Genomic DNA, 15,972 nt, shown 5'->3' on the forward strand with positions numbered 1-15,972 from the left:
AAGCTTGGGTGATGTGGCAAAACCAAGGAAGTGCAGCCATGGGCTTTGGGGGTAGCCTGTGGGGCCAGGGTCTCTTGGCCTTCCTGCCTCCCTTGTCGCCTTTGTGCTCAGCTCCTCCACACCAGCACCCTCTCTCTCTAGAGAGCTTTCGATCCACTAAAATTCTCCAATAGAACATGAAACTCAATCCTGTTCAGGTGAGTCAGAGGGAAATAAGTAACAACATACTCATCCTGTGGGATGCTTGCTTGTGTCCTTAAGGCTTCCCGAGCCTCCAGTTGACAAACAAAATGCTGGCTTCCACCAACGCCCGTGGTGACAAGGGCATGAAGGGTCACTGTCTCATCTCCAAGGCTTCATGCCAGGCTACTCCTCAGTGCATACAGCTTCCAGAGTAGGGAATCAGTGACCAAAACCAGTTCACTGTGTTAGGGTCACATTCCCCTAAGGTTTAAGTGACCTTCCTTAGCCACCTTTCTGGTAACTCAAAATATTATTGGATCTAGAACACGTTATTACAGAAATCTGGGCAAGGAGTGGAGAATTTTTCTCACCATCAGTCTATGCTTTGCCCTTCCTTTTCCTGAGGATAATCATAGGTCATGACATAGCAAGACTCAAAGATGTGCCTTTGATGATAGGTTAGCCCTCACTTCAACTGCCTGTGCGTGCGTGTGTGTGTGTGTGTGTGTGTGTGTGTGTGTGTGTGTGTGTGCGCGTGTGTGTGTGTGCGCGCGCGCGTGTGTGTGTGTGTGTGTGTGTGTGTGTGTGTGTGTTATGTGGTATATGTGTGTGTGTGGTATATGGTATTGTGTGTGTGTGCGCGTGCGTGCGTGTGTGTGTGTGTGTGTGTGTGTGTGTGTGTGTGTTATGTGGTATATGTGTGTGTGTGGTATATGGTATATGTGTGTGTGTGTGTGTGTGTGGTATGTGGTATATGTGTGTGTGTGGTATATAGTATATGTGTGGGTGTGGTGGTTTGAATAAGAATGGTCCCCCTAGGTCTGTAGGGCGTGGCACCATTAGAGGTGTGACCTTGGAGTAGGTGTGTCTTTGTTGGAGGAGCTGTGTGACTAGCTGATGGGCTCAAGTCAGATCTCCTCCTGCTGCCTGTGGATCACAATGTAGAACTCTCAGCTCCTTCTACAGCACCATGTCTGCTTGTGAGCCACCATACTTCCTGCAGTGATTATAATGGACTATAAACTTTCCGATTACATGTTTTCCTTCATACGAGTTGCCATGACCAACATGCCTCTTCAAAGCAATAGAAACCCTAACTAAGTGGGTATGTGTGTGAGGTGTGTATGTATGTGGTGTGTATGTGTGTGTGTGTAATGTGTGTGTATATGTGATGTGTGTTTGTTCATGTGATGTCTGTATATGTATGTGGTATTGTGTGTATATGTATGTGTATATGCAGTGTGTATGTAGATGTGATATGTGTATGTGCATGTGATGTTTGTATATGTATATAGCATGTATATTTGTGTGTAACGTTTGTGAGCATGTGTATGAGTGTTTATATGTACATGTGTATTTGGGGGCAGAAGGAGAAGAAGGTGAGCTTAAGACATTGTAGATTTTCTAAGGGTGTTTCAAACTTAGAGCTAGAGTGATGCTTGTTCGGCAGTTAAGAGCTTTTGTTGCTGTTTTGGAGAACCAAATTTGGGTTCCCAGAACCCACATCACCTCACAAAGGTCTATAATGCCAGATCCAAGAGATCTGATGTTCGCTCTGGCCTCTGCAGCCACCCTCACCCATACGCACATACCCACAGACAGAGACAAACACTTACACATAAATAAAAATAAATCTAAAAAAAAAAATGAACGTTTCAAATGACCAGAGACATCATCTGTCCCCTTTAGAACATGTGAAGGGAAAGGAAAGAAGGGAGAGCACACCCACTGTCATAGGAGTGTGTGCGGTGCTGCCCTGGCCCAGCCCTTAGACAAGGGACCCTGCACAGCGGGCTACTGGACGGGACCAGCAATGGATACCTGCCTACCATAGGAACACAAAGATGAAGGCCCAGGTTCTAAGCACTGGGGAGGGGAGGTCTCTGAGTGTCTGCAAAGCTGAGGGGGCAGATAGGCATAATTGGGAGGACAGAATCTTCACACCATGAGGTCTACAAGAAGGACATGACTGCTGGAAGGAGACAGGGTACAGCTGGTCTCAGGTGGACACACACAGGAGACCTTCCATTCTTGGGTGTTTCCTCTGGGCTTCCAAAAAGTGTCTACTGGAGGACCCCATTAGCAGGCTCACACATTGTTGTGTGACTTCACTCTGAGCTGTCTCCTGTGTATCTGAACAGCAAGAGTAACCTGAACACGCACAATCAGGAAGCCCTCGCTGTTACTGCAGACAAAGCAAGCACATGAAGGTCTTGCAAAGCCTGGCATTTTCAGGCAAATTCTTAGCGCCTTCCTCAATCCGACACATCTGGAGTTGGCTGCACACATGGACATCAGGTTGTGACTGTGCAACCTGCTCACCATGGACTCCAAATCCTGAAGACAAATTTCTACTGAAGCTGGTGACCAAGAACAGTGGCCTTCTTTGACTTTTAAAGCTAGCCATGTGAAACCTGTGTAAGACATTTGGAGAACACCTGTAGATTATTGCAGAGTCCAGCATGTATAAACATGTTTATGAGCTTAAGACTTTGGAAGTAACTCTTTGACCAATGCATGCTCTCTCTCTCTCTCTCTCTCTCTCTCTCTCTCTCTCTCTCTCTCTCTCTCTCTCTCTCTCTGTGTGTGTGTGTGTGTGTGTGTGCTTTATAGAGGTGGAAAGTCAACACTTGCCTTCTTTGCTGTTCTCTACCATTTTTTTTTTTTGACGCAGAGTCTTTCAAGGAACTTGGCACTCACACACTTGGTTAGAATCCCTTGTCAGTAAACTACAATTACCCTCTCTCCTCTGCCTCCTCAGTACTGAAGTTACAAGCATGTGTTGCTTTTATATAGATTTTATATAGATTTAAACCCTGGTCTCCATGCTTGTAAAACCAGCATTTCACCCACTGGGCCACCACTACTCCAGTCCTGCATTGTCAATTAAAAAAAAAAAAGCACCAATGTCAAGAGTATTAATGTAAGAGTGGTGGGCTTGACCTGGGAAGGAGAACGGGGTCTCATCTATCAGCCAGTTTAGGGAAATGTAACCCCTACCTCACAAGCACCAGCCAGTTCTCTGGTGTCACCATTGTGACTGGCAGTGTTTCACGGTTTAAGATTAGAAGAGTCAAGACAAAACAAAATGTTCGAGGCAAAGCAATCAGCCATCTTTATGTATATTTGGAATCAGGAAAAGGAAAGGGAGAGACAGACCAAGAGGGCCCTGGAGATCCCTCGTTGCAGGAACCAATTAGCTGACCAATAGATCAAGCTTCACCGTTCCTCCTCTTGCTGAATCGTCATAAGACTCTTCCAAACAGAAAACAGCACAACCCGAAGAATTGGCCCGGCTGAGTCATTTGAGAAAATCATAATTTGAAAGAGAAATATCATATACCTGCCGCTGCACTTGATGTCACAGCACTGTAAGACAGCGGGAGAAGACTCACACTAATATGACAGTAAAGACGCCCACACGTTGTGGCCAATTCAAGATCAAAGCCAGTTGAGTCCCTCCGCATTTGGGGATGTTTGTAGCTAAGCACAGAAATCGTTTTTTACTCACAGGTGGAAGTTTGAGACAGGTTTCTATTTATCCCCCAAAACTTAATTTACTCTGAGCCACTTAGGAGAGGGGTGAGGAGGGAAGCAACACCTCATGGTATAAGATACAGCCGTTTTTTAGCACATCGGTCACACTCTACATAGCTTGAGATTAATTCCCAGAGTCCTTTGCACACTTATTCATTGCTTTGCTCTTCGAAATGAAGTTTTTTTCACCCCTGAGCCGACTCCATTGCGAAAGGACCTTTTCACTGACGTCTGCTCCAAGATTGGCTTTAGGAAAGCTGGTCCTTCGCTCCCGTCCAGCCTGGCTGGGCAGCTGCCCAGTAAGATGAGAAAGTAAGCAGGCTTCCCAGGCACCTGGTGATGTAGACAGGGGTAAGAGGGAGAGGATACAGCGTCTAGGTTAAACGTTTATTTCAATAGCAGCGCATTTCAAAATCGTATGGCTCTGAAAGCTCTGTCTCATCTCCTTATTGGGGAGAAACGTTGCTGAAACACAACGCATACTTATCACAGAGAGCATCTGGGTTACCATTGGCTTGTCTGCTTTTTATTCTGCCATTCAGCATTTACAGTGTGTATTCCACATAACATCCATGCTGTCTGTTATTTTATAAGGAATATTTGAGTGTTCTGCTTAGTCCTGGGAATGCTGTTTAACATTCACACAGAGACTTGGGATGTGGCTTAGTTGGGAGGGTACTGGCTAACATACCTAAAACCCTTGGTTCAACCCCAGCACCACATAAACTGGGTAGGGTGGCGTGAACTCGTCATCTCAGTCATCTCATCACTTGGAAGGTGGAAGCAGGGGGATAAGAAATTTAAGGTCATCTTCAGCAACAGAGTGAGTTTTAGGCTAGCTTGGGCTGCATGATGCTCTATGTCAAAAATTTCTATCGCCCTAAGTATGCACGGACACACATTAGGAAACCTGCTGCTGCTTTATAAGCCACTTTTAAAAGTAAATTACCTAAAAAGAAATTGCCCAGTGTGACCCAACTTTAGGTGGGTCAGAAGCACTGCACATTCTTCTCTGGCTACCCATCAAAGTTTCCAGAAAGTGATGCCATTGTGGGGCCCTGACACCGACACCTTCCAACTATGGTACCAGTTCCTCACCATTGCTCGAGGCCTGGGTAGCACATCACAGTGCTTGAATGCTGAGTGGTGGGAGAAATCGATCCTGAACCCTAGAGCTCAAACTGGGTTGAAGGAACCTGCAGTCCAGTCTCATGCTGTGCAGATGAGGAAGCCAAGCCCAGGCTCCAATCACAGCTGGTAAGTCCTAATGGCAGCCCTGATCCAGGGCTCCGCTGGGAGCTGCTGACACTTGGCCAGGATTCTTCCTTGCACGGATTCAAAGTAAGTCTAATAACTGGCAAGGTGCTAACCAAATATTGTCCTTGACCAAGCAGAGACCTTGGCAAAGCCGTCTCTGATGACACCTCATCTTTGCTTCCTGATATTTTATTTGATCCTGCAAAGTAAAGAGCTGTGTGAAGCCAGCACTACTGACTCCCAGGCTCTATATGAGGAGGCCACATGCCTGCAGATGCTGCTGCTCACCAGTGGCTGACTCGAAGCCCTGGTTTCCTTGCTCCGTAGAACAAAACAGAAGCATTTTACTAAAGCTGAAGAGACATAGCAAGAAATAAAGCTTCTACCCTTTGCTCGTTGGTGTAGAAGACAAGTTTGTCTTGAGTTACTCTGTTTGGGGGTTGGAATGAAGTTTCCAATGCATCAAATGTCCTAGAGTTCTTTGCCCTGGCTGGATGAATGGCTGGTCTCCAGTGCCCAGAGCTCACAAGCAAACCTCCCCAGTTTTCTGGGAGAAAGAAAAAAGATGTGCATTCTTCTCTCTCTCTCTCTCTCTCTCTCTCTCTCTCTCTCTCTCTCTCTCTCTCTCTCTCTCCTGTCACCTTCTCTCTCTGTCTCTTTATCTGTCTTTCTCTCTCCCTCCTTCCCTCTCCTCTTCCTTCTTCCCATTCTCTTTCTGTTTTTCTTTGTGTCTCTGTCTGTCTTTCTGTCCCATCTCTGTCTCTCTCTTTGTCTTCCTGTCTCTGTGCCTTTCTATCTTTCTTTCTCTCTCTTTCTTTGTGTGCATGTGTTGTGTTTTATTTTCTGTTTGATCTGGGAATAGTCAAAGATGGTTTAATAAATATTGGTTATGGTAAAAAAAAAAACAATCAAAACCTCTGAGTTTAATGCCACTCTGTTTCCCCCTGTGTTAACATGATAGATAAATGCTGCCTATTTTAAATCTCCAGCAGGAGTGACCTGTGCATCATTGCGGAAAGGAAGCAACCAACTCTTTCCAGAAACACTCACGATGCCACCTCCATCCCACAAAAGAAAGGTGCCAGTTCAGGTTATTAGGTCCTGAGTCATCCCTAAAAGGACCTTGGTGTGCTTGGGCAACCCCTCATCACTGTGTGCACTGTGCACCCGCCTAGCTGACAGGCCTCAGGAAGCCCTGACCAAAACAATGAAATTCTATGTGATTAGGCTGCATCATCACTCACTCCAGTCAGGTTGCCATGAATACCAGCCACAGCATCACTGCCTAATGTGGCTGTAACAAGAACAGCATTCTCATGAGCAAAGCCAGAAAAACGGGCAACACAGTGAAAGGAGAAACACTGTCTTGTGGCCCAGGAGGTCTCTACACACTTCAGAAGAAAGAATTCTTAATTTAAAAACAGCTACAGACAAGTGCCTCTTGTTCAAAAATGCTGTGAGCAAACCTTTAGGGACAAACAATAGAAAGCAATCAGGAAGACACTTGAGAAAATATACCCATTTATGGACTGTGAGTCACCCACTTGATCAATGTCATTCACGTCTTAAAGGATCAATGAGTAAATTAGTGTTGAATGCTCATAGGATGGAAAGGCAGAAGAGAAGCTATATTAAGTAAACAGGAAATAGAAAAATGACAGACTCGAAGATCAATGAGAAGACGGATTATATAAATAACTAGAGCATAATGCTTGAGGGAGTTGCCACTTGGAATTGCTGTGACCTCTTTATCCTAAGACCAGTCCTCAAATGCAGTGAGCTCAGTGATTACAGCATTACAGGTTAACTTTTAGTGAAGAAGCATTAAAGTTTATGGTGTCGTCAATGACCAAAGATATTTTAATATTGTAAGGACAATGACATAATAGTACAGGATAAGCATACCACGATGCACAGACCCAAATAAGTAACAAGGCCTATCCAAGGGAGGATGCTCAATAGACTAGACAGCGGTTGTGGTTGAAGACAGGGAACAAAGTAGGAGAGGCAACACCGAGAGATATGAGGCAGGAGATCAGACCTGGGGAGAGCTGAGGTGGGAGGGCAAAAGGCCTGTAGAGAAAAGAAAAACTGGTGGGCAGAAGCATCTCTGTGACAGGGTAGATATGAGAGGGGCTCTAGCAGAGAGTCCTAGTAGCAGGGGACATAGAGACTGAAGAAGGCACCCTCTAGGTGGATAAGTCTCCAAATAGAGGGAGAGGAACACCATCCCACCCACAAAAACATCAACTCAAAATTCACCCTGCCTACAAGAGGTGCAGAGATAAAGAGAGAGCAGATACAGCAAAGATTGAAGGACGGTCTAACTAATGCCTTCCCCAACCCAAGACCCACCCCATGGACGAGAGACAAACCCTGACACTATTAACTATACCATGCTATGCTTGCAGACAGGAGTCAAGCAGAATTGTCCTCTCAGGGGCTCCACCCAGCAGCAACTAGAAACAGATGCTGAGACCCACAGCTAAACATTGGGTGATGCACAGTCAGCCCTTCAGAAAAGTGGAGGGAAGGAGAAAAGGACTTGGAGGTGATAGGAACTTCACAATAAGACCACCAGAGCCAACTCACCAGGGCCTAGAGGGGTCTGCTGAGACTGAAGCACCAACCAAGGACCTTGCATTGACTGGACCTAAGCCCCCTACAAAGATACAGCCGATGGGCAGCTCAGGATTCATGTGGGTCTCTTAGCTAAGGGGAGCAGGGCTCTCTCTGACATGGACCTTCTTGCCAGCTTTCAACTATTCCCCCCTGGCAGGACTGCCTTGCCAGGCCACAGAGAAAGAGCACACTCTGAGTCTGGATGTGACTTGATGACCTGGGGTGGATGGGAAGGGGGCTTCCCTCTTTTGAGGAATAGGGAGGGCTTGGGAGAGAGGAAGGGAGGAAGGGACTGGGAGGTGAGGAGGGATGTAAAGTGAATAGATAAATAGAACTTTTAAAAGATAATGACAAACACAAGGACAGATGACACAGTAAGAATATAAATACCCCAGAGAAGCAATCTTTGTGTGTGTGTGTGTGTGTGTGTGTGTGTGTGTGTGTGTGTCTGTCTGTCTGTCTGTCTGTCTTGAGCAGCTCTGGGAATATAGTTAGGACCTCACCAATACTCTATAATAAACCCATGAATAAATATTTTAGGCACTATTTCTTTGGAATCTAACATGTTGCCTACATGACCACTGTGGAGTTTTGTTTTGTTTTGTTTTTCTGTTTGTTTGTTTGTTTTTGTACAATTTCAGTGCAAAATATTTACTATGGTTAAGAGTAGGTGAGTGTGGAATACATAAATTGTCATGGACCAAAATATAAACATTTTAAATTGAAACATCCATTTCCTCATGCAGGATGCAATCCTTAAATAACTCAAAACAAATTAGTATATTCCAGAATTACCTACTATCATGTATGTTTCTGCCTTACTAATCTCATAATCTGTTTACACTTATTTATCTCTAAAGGTCTAAAGATAAACTATACTATTTTTTCTGTCACCTATTTCTTGAAATTCTTTTGAATTTGGGTTATGCCACCATCCTGATCACCTATCTGACAATTAGAAATAGCAGTGAAGCTCTTACCTTGGAAGAAAGAACCGGATAACACCAAAACATGTGCACTGTTGACAGCGACAGAACTAAGATAAGGTTGAGTTTTAAGGAGCTGCAGAGTAGAAAAGACAGAACCCTGGGTGGAATTTCATCACATAAGCAAATATAAAATTTTAAGCACATGCAAACATTCAACATGCCTCTTGGCAGAAATACGCAGTACTTTACCTAATCATTTTGGATTTTCCAAGATCTGCACAGATGGGTTTTTATTGCCAAATGCCTCTCCCTTGCTGTCTGATCCTCTTTGGGTGTGTGTCCCCTTTTATATCAGAAAACTTCAGAAGTAAAATGTCATTGAGATCCATCCTGTGTGACTGGTTGGCCTGGCTGTGGCCTTTTGTTCTTGTTAAGTGGGAAAAGGACAGTAGCATGTAAGCTGTCATAGAGTTATCAGGGGGTGACTTCATTCAAAGCTTGCCATTAAGAATGCCCTTCAAAGGCTCAATCCTCCACACTTCCTTGTGACATGAGTGGCCCGGGGGCCTCAAAAGGAACTGAAAGTATTGTTTTTAGTTTGGAATTTAAACACTTAGGAAGGATGACAGTGTTTCTTTGAATGTCAGAGACCAATACAACTGAAATCACTGAAGGACCCAAGAGTGACCACACAAACGAGGCAGCAGATTGGGTCTCTACACTCAATTTTCTTCCTTCGGGATTTCAACTGTCAAAGCGAACAAATGGCACATCTGTTGTCATTGGTCCCTGAGTCAAGGAATGACACCATATCGGAAGACACTCTCCACATCCTGTGTGCAGAGCTTTGTGTGCCTCTGCATTCATGACTTCCTTTCCTCTCCAGGGGACAGAGCCCATCCTGAAGTCTGACTGTCCCTACACAGCAGTGGGCAATGGGAGTATTAAGAAGTTGATTCAGAGCTGTTATGCAGGGACATATGTTTTTGAGGGCACCAAAGGAGGTTCTGCCACTGCTTCTGAGGAAGTGCCATTGCTTCTCATTACAATGGAAAAAATGCCATTCTGTGATGGCTCAGTTTGCCAAAGCACCTGCCACACAAGCAAAAGGACCCACGTTTGGATTTCTAGAAACAACACAAAGCACAGGGACAGTGGTACCCATTTGTGATGCTGGAACTGGAAACAGTAGAACCTGGAGCTCACTGGCCACTGGCCAGCCAAGCTAGTCAGTGAGCCTCTGGATGATGAAAGACTGTATCTCAAACGTAAGGTAGAAAGTAACCGATTGGCATCAACTTCCACACACTGTGCATAAATGTGCACCCATATACACAACACACATGCATGCACGCACACACACACACACACACACACACACACACACACACACACACACACACATGCACCAGGCAATTGAAGAAAATTCTTGCCTCCTCAAAATCCTCACCTTTTGGAGGGCAACAGTATCCTTAGCCTGGGACATAGCTACTTGTCACAGCTACATTCACTTCTTTCTCTTGGGCAATGTCCCTCTGTATGACTTTCAGGCAACTGTCAATCATATAGTCCCAGTTTGAATACCACAAGGACAAAGAGGCGACCCAGCTCATGCAAGAACTCAGATCATGGGATGAGTGCCAAGCCAGAGGCCTGGGACAGGTTTTCCAAACTCTCTTGTTGAGAGTTCTTTTGAGGACATCATATAGACACTGGGAGACAAAGGGGTACAAGGAATTGAGGATATATGTTCTTTTGGTTGTTCCTTAAGACTAGGTAACACACACACACACACACTTTTAAAAAACAGAATAGGGAAGAAAGAGATTGTATGCAGTAGTAGCATTTTGTTAGCTGAGGAGCAATAGGCTAGCTAGATCTGGGAAATGCTTGCTGGACAGATTCTTTTTAAAATATTTTATTAATTTATTCATATTACATCTAAATTGTTAGCCCATCCCTTGTGTCCTCCCATTCCTCCCTCCCTCCTGCTTCCCCCCTACTCCCCTCCCCTATGTCTGTGACTGAGGGGGACCTCCTCCCCCTGTATATGCTCATAGGGTATCAAATCTCTTCTTGGTGCCTGTTATCCTTCCTCTGAGTGCCACTATGCCTCACCATCAAGGGGACGTAGTAAAAAATGGGGCACCAGAGTTTGTATGAAAGTCAGACCCAGATTCTTAACAGATCCAGCTCTGAGTAGGACTAGGTGCTTTTTACCTGACATAAAAGTAGCAACAGAAGGAGGCCAGGAGAAGTGTGTCTAGGGACCATTTAAATGCCACACTGCCTCTCTTCTTCTTGCACTTGGCAGGAGACTAGAGGCTTCTTCTAAGGAGTGGCTAAACAGAGGTCCCCTAACAGAGAGGCTTAGATATAGGGGAGTTCTATAAACAACAGCACACACAATTCAATGCCGTAACCCATACATCTGCCTCTGACGCAGCTCGGCTCTTAGCACACTACCAGATGGTCCCTCGCCATCAAAACAGGTGACAGGAGACCCTTCTATGAATTATCTTCCCAAGACAAAAGGAAAGAGCTGGGGCTATGGGAACTTCCAGGATTGTGAACACAAGCATCTCAGCTGGCCACAGTGTGCTAACCTTCCCAGTTGCCAGCTCTGGTAACACAAAATGCATTCACAAAGAGTTTTGGTACCTGATCTTAAATCTATACACATGACCAAAACACAGGCACAATAAGTAAAGACAACTTACAGAGTTATACCCCAGTCAGGAGAAAGAGGATGGAAAACAACAATATGAAAATTACAAAGTAGCTGAGAGGTAGTGGTACATGCCCTTAATCCCAGCACTTAGGAGGCAGAGGCAGGTGGATCTCTGTGAGTTCGTGGCCATCCTGGTCTACAGAAGAAGTTCCAGGACAGCCAAGGCTACACAGAGAAACTCTGACTTGAAAAAAAAATTACAAAGTAATGAAATAAACAAGAAATATGAAAAATGTGAAGGGGAAAACCTTAAAAAGAAAACAATATCTCAGAAAGAAAACAGAATATATTATATCTATCAAACAATAAAAGAAAGCTATATGAAAGGAAAACTGCAGATGAAAAAGCATATAATGAAAATTAAAACTAAAAAAAAAATCCTTAGTAATATTGAGAGAGAATAATGAATCTCTCAGACATTAGATTAAGAGTGAAAAGGATAAAGCTTGCAGTGCTGAAGGACTAAGGGCAGTGTGGTCCCACACAGACATGATGACATGATAACAATTCTAGAAAAGAGAGCAGAAGGCATGAGGAAGTAGAGCACCATAGGTAAAATATCCAATTATTTCCCCAATCGATTCACAGATTGAAAGTCTCCATCATTCCTAGCAGAATAAAAAAAAAAAAAACCCAAAAACCAAGAAACCTCAGCCTGTCCCAAAGTATAACACCATAGAATTTCAGCAAATTGTATTCCATTTAACCTCTAGATTATCTACAAAGACTCAATTCACAAATACTTTTGTACATCTCAGAAATAACACCGAGAACTCAGAATATGGTGAAACACTGCTTTCAAAATTCTGGAAGAAGTTTTAACTATTAGTTCCCATTTAGAATTAGAATCATTCACAAACAATCAGAATTTATTTCTCTCCATTCACTATAAGACTACGATAAACATTTTCATATGTATATACAGTCACAAAAAGTAGTTCGCACAAGGCTTTTCTCAGAGATTTAGCTCAGGATATGGTCCACCAAAGTGCAGTGAGGGAAAGATGAGGGACACAGCCAAGAGGAGAACACAGCATGTGAGAGAAATTCACAGATAGTAATCAGGAGCAGTCTCCAGTTCACCAGAACACCAGACATGGATGACCACAAGCTGGGGTGGGATAGAAGACTCTGAAGGAAACTTCTGCAAGAAGATAAAAGCCAGAGGATGACTAAACACCTTGTGATGAGAATTAGACCACTGGACAATTGGAGATTGAGCTAAGTGGTAAGTCCATAGAAAACAGAAAGAGAGGGAGGGAGGGAGGGAGGGAGGGAGGGAGAGAGAGAGAGAGAGAGAGAGAGAGAGAGAGAGAGAGAGAGAGAGAGAGAGAGACTCTTCAGGGAAAATGATTGACTCAGTTGGGAGGACACTGTACAGTGATTACCATGATGTGGTTACCAAAGGAGGTTTCTAACCCAAAAGAGACTTAACTTCACTGAAAGTTATTTCTAGCATGAATGTGTCTATGGTAAAGTGGATTGCCTAATTTCTACTAAGGGAACTCAAGACAGAATGTTGGAAATGAACAATTTAAACTGCACTATGTTATTCAGAGATAAATACAAAGTTAATCAGCTTGAAAAGGTTGAGAGTGATGGCTCTGGAGGAGGAAACTGAGCAGGAGTGGGCTATTATCATAAAGTGATTCATTGGAGACTTGACTTTTAGTGGAGTAGACTGTTAGCTCGGATGAAAGTAAAGGTTTGAGATTTTACATTATGGACTAGTTATGTCTGAAGATGGCAGGGGTCATCTTTACTGCTGTATAAAAAAAGAGTGCCTGATTTAAAAGAAGAAAAGGGGGGGTGGAAAGCCCATACTAGAAATCCAAACCTAGGAATGGAAAGGAGAGAAGAGAAATAAAGGACGGGTGGACAGAGGAGGGAGGGGGAAAGAAGAAGAAGAAGAAGAAGAAGAAGAAGAAGAAGAAGAAGAAGAAGAAGAAGAAGAAGAGAGAAATCAGGAGATGGTTGCAGAGACAAGGAGAAAGGTGGAAAGAGGCAAAGAGATTGGTGTGGACAGATGTAGAGAAATAATTGGAGATATATGGAGAAGAAAATGAGGAAGTTGGTAAAGAGATGAGGAAAGAAGAGAAAGACATGGAGAGATGAAGAAAGAACAGGCGGGAGAAAAGTTTAGGTTGGCAGGTGGATAGATGGAGGAGATAGAAGATGATATTGTACAACTGTTGAACTTAAATTTTTGAAACTCATTTTCCTTTGATATTTCATTTACATAAAGCAACTCTCTTCTTAGTACAAGTTACACATTTTAGCTAAAAGCTTTTGGCTAACACACAGTAGGCTCAGTACATAAGAAAAACAGTCAGCACTTTGTACTGACTGCTTGCTCTTGTAGGCTGAGTGCAGCCTGGCTGCTTTATGTGGCTCGGATCATTATGCCTTCCTTCACTGCACCTCTGGTAAGGCATGGTTCCAATCCACTGTCTTCTACAACTGAGTCTTGGAGGGTGTTAAATACCTTGCCCAAGGTCATCTATTCAATGGAAGAGAAACAAGCTGTCATTCCTGTTCTTGGGGCTTCAACGGGCTGTCTACTCTTCCATGCACAGATTTTGACCATGACTAGACTAGCCAGTACTTATGATAGTCAAGCCCCCACTGCCTAGCCAACACACATACACACTGATGTTGGGTTATCTTAGTATTTGAAATTAGATACATTCATTCCCAATGAGAAATTTCCGCTGTCACCTCCCTTCAGTTCAATACCCTTGTCTCTAGATTGGTGTCAGTGTTACCTCTTGCTCCCCAACTTGTCTAGGCCAGGCTGGCTCTGTAACCCTAGAATCTTTTCCTTACCTCTCCCCATTCCTCTTCCTTCCTCTCTTTCCTCAAAGATTCTGCAAGATATTATCCAAGACACCTTCTGCTTCAACTTTTGAAGATATCATCTGATCCTCAGCCATATGCTTTCTTGCATGGCTTTGAAATGCTAATCATCTTGCCTTATGCCAAATTGTTTCCTTTGGCAGACTCCTATACCTCCAAGGATATTTATTGGGTCCTGTGTTTGTACTTTATTTATAACAATAATGATAAACTTCTATTATTTGGAATAACAAAGGCCCATTTGGTATCCCCAACCAGGTGTCTCTGAAGGTCAGCTGTCAGTTAGACTTGATATTCAAGGGAATTTGATATCAACTTGTTCCCCCTTGTGATAATTAGGGCCTAACTTGCCTCTTCTGTCCTTCTACACAGAGGAACTGAGACCAGTTGCTCTTAGACATTGGTGAGCTGCCATTTTGATCTATAGGTGCATAATGATAATTTCTCATTCTGGCCCTTCCTTCCTCTTCCATCTTCCTCCTCCTTCCCTCTCTCTTTTCTTTCTTTCTTTCCTTCTGTAGTGTCATTTTTAAGACAAGGTTTAATGTATCCTAAGCTAGACTTGAACTTGCTATATAGCCAATCTTTTTGCCTCTATCTCGCAAAGGCTAGTATTACCAGTATACCATACCTGATTTTATATGATGCTGGAATGAAAAACAAGGGTCTTTCCATGCATGCTAGGCACTCTTCCAATTGAGCCACATCCCCAGCCTGGGACTTTGATAGTTTAGTAGTAGTAAAATGGTAACACTCTGGCTGATAGTTAAACACATTTCTTGGCTCTTTGATGCTTCCTGTGTGTGTGAGTCTGCTTTTGCATCTCTGTGGTAAACACCTAAGAGAAAACAACATGAGGGAGGAGTGGTTTCTTTTGACTCACCGTTTCATAGATCTTCATAGTGCTGGCTCCATTATTTCTGAACCTATTGAGAGGCAGAACATTATTCTAGTAGGAGGCTGTCTCAGACAGAGCTGTTCAACTCATAAGATTCAGGACGTAGATTCCACAGTTGGGCTTTCCAGCTTTTGACTCTGCTGAAACCACACATTGGTTGTTGTACTTATGTCCATGTGGACCATCACCTGAGGGAAGAAACAAGATTACTGTGAGATCTCAAGCTCCATGATCTATCTTGCTCCAAAGAACAGCATGTGCTTATAACCAAACCAAGATCACTCATCACTGATGGTTGTTTTCTTAAGCCTTTATGAGATATTTCTCCGCTGTTTGTCCCATGACTGTTGTTTATTTACCTGTTTGGAAAGTAAAGGGGACAGTATGTAATGCTTACAGGGAAGAGGGCTGATTTCGTGGGTCTGGCATAGGTTTGGCTGGTGTATCCTTAGGCACACCTACTGCCTCCCTCCTGTCTGCTGCTCCCTTGGATCTTAGAAATCAGGCACCAACGGGCAAGGGACACATCTATTCTTTTATGTCTGAGGAAAAACAGCTCCCATGGCCTACAGATTCCAGAAGAAAGAGTCAGTCATGGAGCAAAGGTCTTCCAGACGGCCTAGCTGAAATATGCCACGAAACTGGCCACCCAGCCAGGGTTCTGGGTCCCTGAACTTTGGAGTGCTTCGGCATACAGAAAACATAGCGAGTGGCTTTTCAGTCAATATCCATTTGAGAAGAAAACAACATGAGGTTTTGCCTGCAGCTCCTTCTAAAACTCAGCCCTGGATTCCTCCTGACATAGTGGCCATCCTCTAAATTCGAAAGACAACTTTTGTGAGGCTAACGTGGCACACCTAGGAAGAAGGAACTTCACCTGAGGAGGCACTTCTGTCAGATTGGCCTGTCAGCATGTCTGTGGAATAGTTTCTTAACTGATAGTTGATGAAGGAAAGTCT

The 15,972-nt window shown here is 43.9% G+C and overlaps 1 protein-coding gene across 1 annotated transcript; it reads right to left on the minus strand.

The window, feature by feature from the left end:
* Window positions 1-3,340: 3,340 nt before the first annotated feature.
* Window positions 3,341-8,838, minus strand: NPS (neuropeptide S). The gene is made up of 3 exons (XM_084766159.1): window positions 8,778-8,838; window positions 8,580-8,661; window positions 3,341-4,053 (listed from the first exon to the last, which is right to left on the minus strand). Exons 1-3 carry the CDS (start codon window positions 8,783-8,785, stop codon window positions 3,874-3,876), a joined length of 270 nt encoding a protein of 89 aa, XP_084622285.1. The 5' UTR covers window positions 8,786-8,838; the 3' UTR covers window positions 3,341-3,873.
* Between the last annotated feature and the right edge of the window lie 7,134 nt (window positions 8,839-15,972).

This window comes from Acomys minous (assembly GCF_964271855.1).
Source record: "Acomys minous genome assembly, chromosome: 2".
NCBI classification, from domain to species: domain Eukaryota; kingdom Metazoa; phylum Chordata; class Mammalia; order Rodentia; family Muridae; genus Acomys; species Acomys minous.

Coding starts and splice junctions, on each gene's coding strand:
- NPS (XM_084766159.1), bottom strand. Junction 4,054..8,579: donor ATCCGGTTCTTTCTTCCAAG/GTAAGAGCTTCA, acceptor CTACATCACCAG/GTGCCTGGGAAGCCTGCTTA.